This window comes from Podarcis erhardii (genome assembly GCF_964252035.2).
Source record: "Podarcis erhardii genome assembly, chromosome: 4".
In the NCBI taxonomy this organism is placed as follows: domain Eukaryota; kingdom Metazoa; phylum Chordata; class Lepidosauria; order Squamata; family Lacertidae; genus Podarcis; species Podarcis erhardii.
The window spans coordinates 24,791,115-24,805,524 of record NC_138508.1 but is presented as its reverse complement, the minus strand read 5'-3'; the positions used below and the strand labels follow the sequence as shown (position 1 = coordinate 24,805,524).

Below are 14,410 nucleotides of genomic sequence, written 5' to 3'. Positions count from 1 at the left end.
GGGACTGGAAGAAAAAAAAGAAACAGGACGTCCTATTGCTTAAGTAGGAGGACATGGTTTGATGTCGTCCTTAGAAAATACTTCAGGTGACTTTACATTTGACCAGTTGATTTTATATAATCCTGAAAGCTGTGTTAGAACAAAGGAAAATAAATGTATGCTTCTAAATGTTATTCACAAGGTGCCATGAGTGATAACAAACAGAAAGGACTACTGATTATCCTAAAACAGTCCTCCACGCTGCAACTCTGGTCTAGAAGGAACATGTAACTTTCTATCCATATTAGATTAATTTCTACTAATGTACTTAATATTTTTGATTGTATCCAACTCTCTAGTACGGTTAGTTTACAGCAAATATACTAAAAGACAGTGCTTCGGCTTCTAAAGCCAGGGAAGTATCTGCAGTATCCTCTGATGGGTCACGCAAAAACCGCCACTTTTACGATACTTTTAGAAGCAAGAAAAACAGGTGAGTCATCTTGTATATCCTGATCTTTTCTCCTTTTTATGAAACTGGCTGCATACTTTGTGATTTTTTAAAAAATTGGGAACTAATGCAGGAAGTTTAAGTTCTCAACATAAAAAGATAGAGAATTGAACCTAGGATTTTGCAATTAAGGCCCTTCAAACTTACCTTTATTCAAAGCAGTGTGTGTGTGTGTGTGTGTGTAAATCCAGCATGGAAGCTTCTGCAACATCCTACGTGAAAACTGCATATGCCAAGGCTTTTTGCTAATATACATACATTTCTAGTTCATCATTAATTGAGAACCAAAAATTGTGCTAACGAGTTTGAAAATTATTTGATTCTATGTTACCTTTGGGGTACAACTATTGATCTTTGCTACTGCCCCTTCAGATATCTTCTAATTTAGTTATCATTTGGATAAAAGCTAGTTCTTGGTCTGTTCTGTAAAAGTGATGTTTTCAAAAAGGTATTTGAAAGGTTTCGTTACAGTTAAGCCATTTGTTACAGTGTCCACTTTCACTTTCCCCATTGCTATTGTCATCCATACTTTCTGGAATGAACTTTCCACATTGTTTTCCTGGAAATTATTTAGAATGTTAGCAGCATATCACCAGGGGGATAGATCTGAGATTCCACTGTTGAATAAGGAACAAGTATTCAGAAACTCTTTAATACTTAATATATATTAATATATATTAATACTTAATACTTAATGCACCAAACATTCCATATAGCTAGATATATAACTGAAGGTAAGGAGGGTTTTAGTCACCAGTGGCTATTGGAGTAAATCCAGCTACAGTATACCAATATAACCAGTCACATTGCTTTTCTTCTGTAGTGTGTCTGCAGTGGCTTTTTAAACTCTTGGATTTATTTAAGCTTGTAACTATAACTGTTGGGGAGAAAAGCATATGGGAGTGGGATAATTTTAGGTGGACAAACAGCAAAGGAAGGAGAGGGTTAAGTATCCTTTTACCCCTGTTCTCTACCCAACTAGTAGCTGCTTCCACCTGTAGGGGGGAAACCCGGGAAGCTTGTAATTCTGTATGACTCTGGAGAAGGGTTTTGTTAAAAACCTTGCGTTTGGTGTGAAAAGGACTGTATAAAAAATTGTAATAAAAGCCACTTGAGTGACTGGCCAGCTTTAGCATGTGAAAAGATGTAAAAAGAACTGAGAACTAATCCAGATCAGTTCAGATGTTACATAGCGATAAGATCAGCGTGGTTTGTGGCATGAAGAAACTGGTTCTTTTCTGCAGTGGTGCTGATTTCCTGGAACACCCTCTCCTCTGAGAGGTGTCAACCGTGATGTGCTTTAGACACCTTTTGAAAACTTCAATATTTAGATTGCACTGCTCAGTATTTTGTTCTAATATTTTGATTCTGGATTTTTGGTGACAGTATGTATTTTCATTTTATTTACATCATTGTCATGATGTTATAATTTTTACACTGCTTAGAAAAGTGTGTATTGGGGGGCTCTATAAATTGATTAAATAATTTATTGTTGATGTTCTTACGTTTAAATCACTTTGAGATACTTTATAGGAAGAGATTTATAAATAAAATAAGAAAATGAACAGGAAACACTTTACCATGGAAAAAGTCTGATCGAGATGTTCTATTGGCAAGATGGATTCAATTTTTTTTTTAATCAAAGCAAGGTGATGCTTTTCTGTGGGAAGATGAAGGGCTTTTGAGATTTCAGTGTCTAACCATCACAATGAGGCAAAAACATGAAATAAGACAATAGTCGTGTTTAGATTCAACAGGAAACTTGGGCTTCCTATTACATGCAATAGTCTCTGGTTCACATTCTCCTCCCCCTTTTCATCTGAACTTGTCACAGGAAACTGTGTCTAGTATGAAATTGGAAGGTAAGCTTGCAATCTTCTGCTGTGGTGTGTGAAAGAAAAATATGTATTTGTGTGTGCATGGAAGGCCTGTGCTTTTAATGGGAAACCATAATTTCCTGTGGTATGTTGATCTGGAAAACAAATTTTAAAATGTAGGGTTTGAAATTATATTGACAATGCTTTCTGAAATAGACACTTCCCATAAAGAAAATTGCAAACAGATTTCATTAATATAGTACATGGACTGACTGCCTCAGATTAAATATATTTCCTATCCTATCTATAGTAAATTTGCAGAATAGTGGATGCTGTTGAACACTTGGTGAAATCAGATTTCCTTTCCCTTCATATTTTAATATTTACAACTAGAATTCATACTTTTATGAAAAATGTGGTACTATAATATTCTGTGCTTGGGGTTCTTTTAGTGCTTCATTTAAGTCTTCATTAAGCCCTTATATAATTTACCTAAACTAGATTTCTTGAAACAGTGAATCTATGAGTACTGATCCCATTGAATAGATCTTAATTTAGGGGGGACTAAAGTTGTGTATATAGTCAACCTCTTCCATTACTTAAAATGAACTGATCATTTATAGCTACTCAAAAGTATTCTTGCAATACCTTTTAATGAATATAGGTTAAAGGTTTTTTATTTAAGAATGATTTTTTACCTCATTAATATACATTGGAAGTGGTTTTGTTTGAATGACTAATTAGATAAACACATGATAAGGCATAGTTTATTAAACCATGGTGTATTTGGTCATTTGAGCTGGGCCCAGTGACTTAAGCATAGTTTATTAACTATTAATAAACCATGTGCATAAGCCATGGGTAATTGGATAAACCTTAATAATGTTAACCATGGATTAGCATTATATGAACCTGGATCACAAATGGGTCCTGGAATTCAAGAACGTTATAACACAGGTTTTTTAATGTGCTATTCAGCAGTTTAATATTGGTTTAGCAGAAGACAGCATAAGGCAACAACAAACATTGACTCTATTTCATTTTTACAAATTCTTGCTGATCATTTTGGAAAACTAATTGTTCAGACATACAGTAGCATGCTCTTGTGACCTTTGTGCTTCATGTATTATGTGAGATGTTCAGTAAAAATGCTCATTTGGTGTCATATTATATGCATAAACCTGTTGATTAAACCATAAATTTGTCCTTATTAGATGTTTTTGAACAGAGGGATTATAAAGTATAGGAGCATATGGAAAAAACTAGGCCATATGTATGTGTTGTGGCAAACTTACTCTCCTTTCCCTGTCATTCGTGCACATGCATGATGTGGCTTAAGAAGTTAGATCTTCAGAAAGACTTAAAACCTGCTGACACTGTTTTGGAAGTGGAACTAGGACACTGGCCTTATCCTGGTGCCTCCTGCAGTCAAAGGTAAGATTAGACACAGAAAGGGTGATGCTAAGGACATTGTGTGTAATTTTGCATTGTGGAAGAATTCTGAAAATCATCCTGTAGGGATGTGATCTCATGTTGAAAATATGGCAACCCAAAGGGGTGTGCCTATATCATGGGCATTTTGCTTTCGTAAAATGTACCATTTGTACTCACCTGTAAAGTGTTTTTATCGGACAAAGGGCCATCTAGTGGTCAAGGGTGGGAAATGCACTAGTTGAGGAAGTAGGTGGTGTTTCATTGCCAGTGACCTTAATCCATATTCTAACAAGTCCAGCTTCAGGCAAAGGGCAAACAGCACATAAGGGAAAGGGGACAATCAAGCCGACTGCTTCCTCAAAGAATAAGCAAACAGAAACTGGCCAGTGTCAAACAGAATAACATAACATGGTGCATACAGGAAACACAGGCTTAGACAAAAACCTAAGTAACAACAAATCCCAGAGAACAGGATAAGTACAAAAATAGCAGTCTCATAAGCAAGAGAAATGAAACCTCTGAGCCATCAAGCCAATGTAGTTAAATACACTTGGAAAACAGAAAAGAATGGAACAGGGCACTCACAGGAGAAATGAAAAAGGCGCTAAGCCAGAGAGATTCGGAAATGGAATCGCTGGAAACAGAGTACCTACTGGTGTATTTTCTGTCCTCATCCACTAGATGGCAGAGGCCTCCCCCTACACAGCCCTTTGTTCAGGGAAAAATATACCAAGCCAATCAAATATTTAGGATTCTGCTGTGTGCTTTTGAAGAAACCAGAACAGAAACTTCTGTTCATAACTTTCTAATAATCCTCTTAACTAGATTTATTTGCATTGAATTGGGGTGAACATTATTAGGGGAGTATGGATATTCTCCCTCAAAGAGTGGGTTGCCTACTTCATCGCTTCCTCATATCTCTGTACTTTTAGGATTATCAAAGAATGGGTCAAAGAATAAAAACATCTATTAATTTGTAGGAAATTTGTGTGTTGAAAGGGTGATTTCATGCCCTAAACCACCCACTTTTAAAAAATATTTACGAAATGCAGATACTATATGGGAATCTCTATTCCCTCTATTATATTATGATCATTTGTCAGAAATATGATTTTTTGTTAGCATGATTTTCCAAATTAATTGTAACATTTTCTGTACTATTATTCAGAAGAATCCAAACAGACTTGAGAATTTTGCAACACAAATATGCTGATTACTCTTGATGATTCCTAAACTTTTGCAAAAGTTTGTGTCATGTTTATTTGGACCTTATAAAAGATTAAAACAAAAAAAGACACATCATATGAACATAGAAACTTTGCTTACTCGTGTAGTAGATATGAAAATGACATATGCAACAAGCAGTGCTTTGTTCTTCCAGTTTATCAACTAAATCTACAGAGTTGAAACCAGAGAAGTGCAAGCAAAAGTTCACTTCTGCAACAAACTTCCACTGCATCTCCTTTGAAAAGCTGCTTTTGAAGGTTGGGGTGCTCTAGAATTGTGGGGAATGGGCTGTGAAGGGCTTGAGTTGGGAAATTGTAGAAGTGATTTGGGGTGGGGACTGTCTCTTGCAAGGCAATTTGTGGATCCAACCCAAAAGTCTCTTGGACCTTCAGGTATATTTCCATCAGCTCCAGCACACTTGTAATTAGTCCTTAAAGAATACCCCATGTTTTTTTTCCTAATGGTTGCAAGAAAAAAGAAAGACTACAAGTGAAAACCTTAGTTGCTATGGTCAGGTACTTTCATTTTTGCCAGTATGTTTGCTGCCCATTTCAGATGCTGAATTGGATTTAATTTGGACCTCTGCTTTTGAGTTCACAAGTATTTTTTTTTAGCAAAATTGCTTGGTAAAGTGTTGCTTTAAATTTTACTCAGTTTTGTGAAATTGGACTTGTGACGGATGCAGGGCGGAATTCAAAGTCGTATTCCTTGAGCTGTTCTTGCAGCACAGGCATTTCAGATTGTCTGAGGAAACAATCTCCCCTGACTTCCCCCTGCACACAGTCCCTGTTGCACTGTCAGGACTCATTGTGCTGCTTCCTGCTAACTCACTTGCTCAGCTGAACCCAGTCCTAAGAAGATGGAAGATCTATTATACTACTGTTTGGAAAGACAGCATTCCCTCCCACCCCTGATTTATATGTTATTTAAAACAGTAGTCTTCAATCTTTTCAGACCTGGGATCCACTCTTAACCCAAACATGAATTTGAATATTGAATATGGCAGTAGTGTTGGTATTGCAGTCCACCTTTTATTAAGCTGCAAGCCTGTAGTGGCTGCAACCCACCGGTTGAAGGCCAATGGGTTAAAATATTTTGGGTTTTTGCCCCTAACACCCAAACATCAATCATGAAATTTTATTTTAAAAAGGCACATTGTGTTGCATTCACATTGCCTTATTTGGCCCAACAGCAACTAAATCCAGAAAAGATAATGTATTCTGCAAGCACAGAACTGCTAATGTCCAGCCAACACAAAACGGGGAAACGTGTCTTTCAGATTACATGTAATTGAACATATTAGCACCAGTGTCTCTGTCCACCCAAACTCTTGTTGGTTGCTACATATGGTCAAGAAAGACACTCGTGTTGCGCTTACGGGCACACGGACATCTATTTGGCAGCTCTGTGTGATACAGGATACTGGACTAGATGAGCCTTTGGTTTCCCCATAATGTTTAATTTTTTGCTTGGTGTCTGTTGCTGCCTTGGCCATTTATTTATTTTTTTTAAATGGCAATATTTTAAACACTCAGAACGAACCATGTTTCGTTATCCTTCACATCCCTGAAGACGTTCGTTGAAATTGCCTGTCTGTTCATGTACATTCGCCATGTACAGTGGTACCTCGGGTTAAGTACTTAATTCGTTCCGGAGGTCCATTCTTAACCTGAAACTGTTCTTAACCTGAAGCACCACTTTAGCTAATGGGGCCTCCTGCTGCTGCTGCGCCGCCGGAGCCCGATTTCTGTTCTTATCCTGAAGCAAAGTTCTTAACCTGAAGCACTATTTCTGGGTTAGCGGAGTGTGTAACCTGAAGCGTATGTAACCTGAGGTACCACTGTATGTAGAATTTGATCCTGAAGGATAACTATTCAAAATGGAGGATAGTTCTTTATGCTTTGGTGGTCGTCAGCCTCCCTGTCAGCTGTAACCCACAGGAAATCTAAAAGAATGAAATAGTACCAGTCTAGTGTACTGTTTTGTATATACACATGTGGGCCCTTCCCATTTACTGAGGGGTGTGTGTGTGTGTGTGTGTGTGTGTGTGTGTGTAGAGATTTCTGGGCTGACAAACAATGCAGCAGCACAGTCAAGGAGAAATAAATGCCTGACACTGTTGCCATTGCCCAGTTGCTTGAAACCTATGCTCTCTGTGTCACTTGTGGTGGTGGTGGTTACCCATGAGGTAAATTTGAAAAAGTATGCGGTTTTACCTACACACCTACAGTGAATGCTGTTGTCTGTTACTGTTTGTCAGGTTAAACCAGTGTACAGTCCGTGGATGCACATCTAGGATAACTTTTATCTTGGTTTTTTGTTTTGTTTTTTACTTATGTGTGTGTCCCCCCCCCCCCCAAATAACTAAGACAAGCGACATACATTTCTTCTCAGAAGTGGAGTTTTTCCCTTTTTCTGCGGACGATAGTGGACATGCTCTGATTGTAAAGCAATTCCTACTCCTGGCCATTGAGTCCACAGCAGTGGAAAGTCCTTTTCTGATCAACTATTGTGTTAGGTAATTTTTTTTTGCAATTTTTATAATATTGAAGTGGGTGGGATCTGAAATTAAAAACATTTAATTGAGTATTTTGAGACAAATATAAAGGAGTCATTTTTCTAAAATGTTAATAGTACTGAAACTAAAACAAGGGATGAGAGAAAATGTGAAAATCAAGAAACCCTTTTTATATAGTATTGAAGGTATAGTGACTTTCTTCACTGAAGTCTTGTGAATTAAAGATAGGGGCCCGATACTGAAAGAGCTTTGCATAAAGAAACTCCTCTTTTAAAGTCTGGTGTATCACCACTTCCGTGTATACTTCTGTCTCACTGTAATTTATTAGGGGGGGAAAGACAGTAGAAGGGGGGTTACAGCCTAAATTGAGGATTTTTGTTGTATTAGGACATAGCTAAGTCCAAAGCATTAAATATGTAAATTACAAGAGGCTTGGGTTTTAACTTCTTAAATGTCTTAGAAGGTAATCTGTTGATAAGTATATGAATATACATTCATAACTGAAAGTTCAAACTGTGAGGCCGGCAGAAATGACCAGAAAGATAGAGGCTTAAACCTTCCCTTCCTTGATGGTATATCAAACATATTTACACACTGGACAAATCAGAATTGTAACTTAGTTAGCTGTTTACTGAGTACAGAAGCATTCAAAATTTGTTTCAGAAAACCTTTTAAAGAACAATGGAGACAGAATGTTTAGAAGATCAATAATATACCAATATTGTGTTTAAAAATGGAAGCTTCCCCAAGTTTTTTGGGCCAGCAAGCATAAGAAACAGATGGTAGGTAGCATGTGATACCCATTTCACATAAGAAAAACTGGTGATACCCAAAGCAGAACTCGAAACAAAGCAAACCACCTACACACCCGAAAAAGCAGGCAACATCCCCTGGAAAAAACAGGCTACACCCAACCTAATTATTATTATTTTTTTTTAAAAATGGGAACAGTTCTTAAGGGCACCATGGTGTCCACAGACACTATAATATGTCTTTAACACAGAAATTTATATTCTCACTACTTGTCACTTTAGGAGGCGCTATAAATGTCAGGGGTTGCCAACACTGAACCCACAAGCACACATCCCTGCCCACCCCCTGGCCTGCCTTGGTGCCTTACTCTCCCTCCCCTCTGGTTTGAAAGAAGCGCTCTATTGTAATCATTGTGTTAGGTTTTGCTGTGTGTGGTGCCACGACAATTTCCTCTAGTTTTCAAATGAGCCCTCAAGCCCTCCCAAAGTTGGCAACTCCTGATCAATGTACTTCTGCAATCTGTTCTGGCTTAGCAATGCAGTGTGTATCTGTAATTGCCTGGAGCACAATTCTCACATTCACTGGGGCAGATATGTGTAACAAAACAATTGATACATTTCCATGCAATTACTAAGTATATTATGGGGATGGGGAGCGGGCGAAGAACTGGCAGGTTGGTAGGGAAGATATTGCATAATGAAGACAATTGCACAGAAAAGGGAAGTTTGTCTGATAGTGCATCCCTTAAAACTGGCATTGCGTGTTTGGGGTAACTTAGTTTTTTGAAAGAGATTTAGGCCACCGTTCAGCCATAGGTGGCTTTCAAAGAATAAAACAACACCAAATGTAATGAAAAATAGCATTAAATTTTCTCAGATCTTTTTGGCAATTTGCAGCGGCTGTTTCACATTGTTATGCATTTAATGTGTGGTAGGCTTACTTCAGCGCGATTTTTCATTCCATCTGGGGACAACCTGTCTACCTGTTGCTCATCATCATTCCCCATATCCAAAGTGAGATGACCTGTCCGCAAGGGCAGGCCATTGTGCCTTGTTCACTATTCAGAGCAAATGCTTGCTTATTGTGCAGGCTGCTCTGTTCCTACGTATATATGATCGATGGCAAAAATACCAGCGGGAAAGTAGTGGGTGGGATGGTGTACATCTAGTTTTAGTTATCTGAGTTAAGATCAAGCAAACTATATTCTGCACCATTCATTATACATCTAAATCTAAACAGCTAGCTTAAGACTCTTCAATGGGTGTTATAAAAATGTGACTGGAATGTGAGTTGTACCTCTTGGATTTTAGTGCAAGGATTAGTTTTAAAACTATTACCCAATTGTAAAATTGAAGTAGCTATTAGGATTGGGGTTGAGAGGAGCTGGAAAAAAATGAGAAGCACCAATGCTTCTACAAACCTGCCCAATTCCCATTCTTGATTAAAAACAGCAACCCTGGTTTAGTTTGAAAGGGAATACCGTCAACAGACTATATATCTCTTTTTCAGCAAAACTTTTGACTCACTCACACATGGCATCTTCCTAAATAAACTTGAGAAATACGGATTGGAAAGGACATAATGGGGCTACAAAGTTGCTTGAAATGCTGCACATATAAGGTAATCATTTTAATGGATTGATAAAGAGAATGTAAGTTGATATTGAACAGCTTCAATTCCAGGAGTCGATCTTGATTTCAGCATCATTGCTATACCTAAGGAAGGAATAAACATCTTGCCAAACTTTTGGGGGATAAAGTGAACATGACAATTTAGTTCTGATGGGGGAAATTATACTGATATTACTGAGCAGTACTGAGTTCACAACACTTCTAAAGTTTCTCAACAATTTTATCAAAACCTTGTTCGGTCAGTATTATCCACATATTGCAGATGGGCTATTGGGGTTTTAAGAGGATATCCGGTGTAAGGCAACCCAATATCATTGTCATCGTTTATGATGCTTTTACTTCTGCGATCGGGAGCAAAACATTCTTCTAGTGGCTCAAAAGATCAAACAATGTATATATCTAAAAACTACATCTTACGATAATGAGATTAAAGAACATAACAAATTTTAAATAACCATACAAAGGAGGATATTGACAAGCTGGAACGTGTGCAGAGGAGGGCAACCAAGATGATCCAAGGGTCTGGAAACTAAGTTTTATGAGGAACAGTTGAGGGAGTTGGATGAGTTTAGCCTGGAAAAGAGGAGAGGAGATTCAATAGCCACCTTCAAATTGGCTCAGTTGGGGTCATGGGTTCGAGCCCCACATTGGGCAAAAGATTCCTGCACTGCAGGTGTTTGGATTAGCTCTCACATGGTCCCTTCCAGCTCTGCAATTCTATGATTTTAAATATCTAAAGGTCACACGGAGAATGGAACAAGCTTGTTTTCACCTGCATTGGACTGTAGGCCCTGAACCAATGGCTTCCAAGTTAAGAGAAAAGAGATTCCAACAGTACTTTCTAACAGTAAGGTCTGTTTGACAGTTGAAATGGACTTCCTCAGGAGGTTGTGGACTCTCCTTCCTTGCAGGTTCTTAAGCAGAATCATAGATTCTTTAGTTGTGATTCCTGCATTGCAGGGGGTTGGACTAGATGACCCCCAAGGTCCCTGTCACCTGTGGACTTCTGTGGTTCTATAAAGTTAATAGGCTAATCAAAACATCTCAAATATACTGTACTTTTCCGTGTGTAAGACTAGGTTTTTTCCTTTAAAAATTATGCTAAAAAGTGGGGGTCATCTTATACATGGAGAGTGCATAGTGCAAATTTTGTTAAATTTGAGTCCCCCCCCAAAAGGGGGCATCTTATACACAGAAAAATACGGTAAACAATCCATTAATAAGTTAAGATAGGATTTAGCATTGTAAATATGAGACAAACGGTTCCCCTCAGCAACAACCTCCTAAACTAGACCTCACCCTGATTGTCTTAGTCCACATGGAGCAGCAGGAACAGTCTTTGGGTTGGAGTCAGTCAGGGCCCTGCCATCTCAAGTCAAGAGGAAATGTGCCAGCCAGCAGAGACTGGGACTTGGAGGACTCACAGCGAGGTGCTACCTTCAGTGAATTTGTGGCTGATGCAAGATGTGCACTGGGGCTTGCTCTAGCCTTTTACTCTGCACCAGAGATCATGGGTAGGCAGTGATAATTTTTTTTAATGGTAAGTTCCAAATATAGTAAGAAAAACAAACAAACACTAGTATGTAACATTGCAATTTTTTACTTTCCCCCAAATTACCTATGTGTCAAGAATGTAGCATCATGGCACCAATATGAACAGCCAAATTACACTTAGATTTCAGTAGGACAAGCATCTTATCCAAGAGTTGAGAAATAGGGCTTCTCTATAATGGCTGGCAAGGATTTAGGTACAACTGCTGCAGATTAAAGGATGTAAACAGTAAAATCGCAAGCCAAGAAAAAGTTTAGATACAGTGGTGCCCCGCAAGACGAATGCCTCACAAGACAGAAAACTCGCTAGACGAAAGAGTTTTCTGTTTCGGAGGTGCTTCGCAAAACGAATTTCCTATGGGCTTGCTTCGCAAGACGAAAATGTCTTGCGAGTTCCTGCGGTTTTTTCCCCCCTTCCCCCCCTTTTTCTAAGCCGCTTATCCGCTAAGCCAATAAGCCGCTAAAAGCCGCTAAACCGCTAATAGCGCTAATCTGCTAAGCCGTCAATGGGCTTGCTTTGCAAGACGAAAAGACCACTAGACGAAGAGAGTCGCGGAACGGATTCTTTTCGTCTTGCGAGGCACCACTGTAGTCTCAAATGTTTGAAAAGATGGGAAATGTTCTGACTACAAGATGGAGGAAGCCTGTTGATTGTAAAATCTCCTTTCAAAGTTTAGTAAGGGTATGTATAGGTATCTGTTGCCAACAAGTCAAAGTACAGAATGCTGCACTGGGCAGCTGCTTACCCTAAATGTCAGGAGTCGCAATCCTATATGCAACTGAAGCACATCCAGGACTTCTGCAAGTGGGGTAGAAGCTTGCACCTTCCTTACTTTCAGCATGCAAGTGCCTAAAAGCTACAAGTCACCTGAAGAGCATTATGCAGGTGCCGGAGAGGTAAGGTCACTCGAGAGGCTTTTTCGAGTTTACACTTGTGATAGCTGTTGGGAGGTCCGATACCCTCCTCCATGCCACAAACACACTGAAAAATAAGCTGTGCAATACTGTTGGTGATGGAGTTTGGGCGCAGCACCAAATCAAGAAGGATAATTTCTCCTTTTGCTAGGCTGTCTGGGTGTATTTGGCTAAGCTGCAATGTTTTGGAATACGAGATTGAAACCCTGGATTAACTCGTGTTTGGAAGCCTGTTAATGTGGTCAGGAAGTGCCTTAGGGCTGGCGTGTTGGTCAGTTTGACCATTTAAGCCCTGCCAGTTGGCTGCCTATTTGATCAAATATTGTCAAATACATGGAGTCAAGAATGCTTCTATTTAGGTGGAAGCTTTTCTTTTATTATGCTGCCATTGATTAGCACTGATAGGCATTGGGGGTGCTTACCATTGCTGCTTGGGACTTTGACGCTGATGGAGGTACAGAGCCAACTGAAAGTGATACTGAGTAAAGCATTCACATGTTTTCTACTTTCCACAACAGTTTAAAAACTGGCTTGTTTTTGCTCTTAGTTCACTTTGTTTTGAATTGATTTTTTTTTTTTAATCTTGTGATTATAGGCTGACACTCGTGTTCCCATGATAAAAACCAGAATAGAACTGTCCAGTAAAATGACCACATTTGTAAGAATTCTTAAATAATGTTGTTAAATATTATAATAATTCATTAAGATTTCTTCTAAAAAGTTCTTCTGATTTTTATTTTTTTTAAATAGGTGTATGTATAATCTCTTAAAATTAATACTTAACATGTGTGATTGTTATTTGACAATATTTGACCAAAGCCTAACACCATTCTGAGAAACTGAAATGAGAAAGCACTTTCTCAACAGTTAGACTTTATAGCTTTCTGGATATGATACCACCACATTTCATGATATGTAGCTGAGTAAATGAAGAAGTGTTGATTGTAGAAATATCACCTTGGAGACACGATGAAAGAAATGTGCTCTTTGATCTGGGGCTGGGTATACTTTGTTACTTAAAAAGACCACCGCAAAATGTTACCTGTTGTCAGAGCTGCCCCTGACACCTGTGTTTTGCAAAACTGGATTCAATGGCCTTATATATGTTTAAGTACACATAGAAATGTGTTTAAATTTGCATGCTGCATCTAATTCTGCTTCTACTAGACCCTGGGTATGGGCAGTGTCCCACCTCCTGGTGCCTGAAACCCTATTCAGGATCTGAACCTTCTGTCACCACCCTGACCTCTTAGATTTCACCATCCATTTCCAACACGGATTGGCCTTCTGCAGACATAGGCTAGAAGTAGAGGATCGGTTAACTAAATTAGTGGATTCTGGAATGGATGAAATTGTTTGGCTTCTTCCATTTGAGCATATTTAGTTAAAATAATGGATGGTTATGAATTGGCTTTAACTATGCCCTCTTTGTAGCCACCACATTCCCAGAAACATTAATATTTTTGCCTTACTATTTGTCTTTACAAAGTCACACCCATTGTTGAATGTTCCTCAGCAGGAAATGTGAGGGAGCATCAGTCTTTTCATATGTGTTTCTAGAGAGAAGAGCATTGCCAGCCACTTGCGGAAGGAAAGCCCTAGTTACTAGGGGTGCATTAGCCTGATAAACTGTCATGGAAGGATGTTCTGAAAAATGTAGAGGAAATTTCTCTGCCTCTCATTGCCCTCTCTGGCTGGGAGGGAGTGAAGAATTACCTATACCCCCTATAGCATGTGCTAAGTTCCTGAGCAACCTTAGTGGAACAAATGTTGAGATAAATCGGGACTCCAATCTGATGCATTCATACAACTAAAGGAGGGAGGTCTCATCGCATCATCTTTATTAAATGGGGTACCGTGTAGCACCATGTGAACTGTTCCTTTTGATGAATGTCCCTGATGCAGGGAAACACTCTTGACATGCCAAATTAAGAGTAGATGATCATTTAATAAGCTTTGTTTTTCTTCTTCTAGGAAATGGTTATGATGCTGAAGTGCAGTTGAAGATGTACTTCATGAGTGCTTTGTCCAAGGAACATAGCAGAGGAAGTTGAATCCTTTCTTCAAGTTTCAG

The 14,410-nt window shown here is 38.7% G+C and overlaps 1 protein-coding gene across 2 annotated transcripts in view; it reads left to right on the top strand.

Annotated features, from left to right (window-relative positions):
- The window catches only part of PSPC1 (paraspeckle component 1), a 61,117-nt gene that overhangs the window by 42,100 nt on the left and 4,607 nt on the right, over positions 1–14,410 (top strand). The window contains exons 7-8 of one of the 2 annotated variants that reach the window (XM_081860492.1): positions 9,749–9,859; positions 14,311–14,410. In XM_081860492.1, coding sequence (XP_081716618.1) covers positions 9,749–9,760 — 12 coding nt within the window. In that variant the 3' untranslated portion in view covers positions 9,761–9,859; positions 14,311–14,410. The remainder of the gene's footprint in view (positions 1–9,748; positions 9,860–14,310) is intronic. The other variant, XM_081860491.1, reaches the window with a different exon arrangement.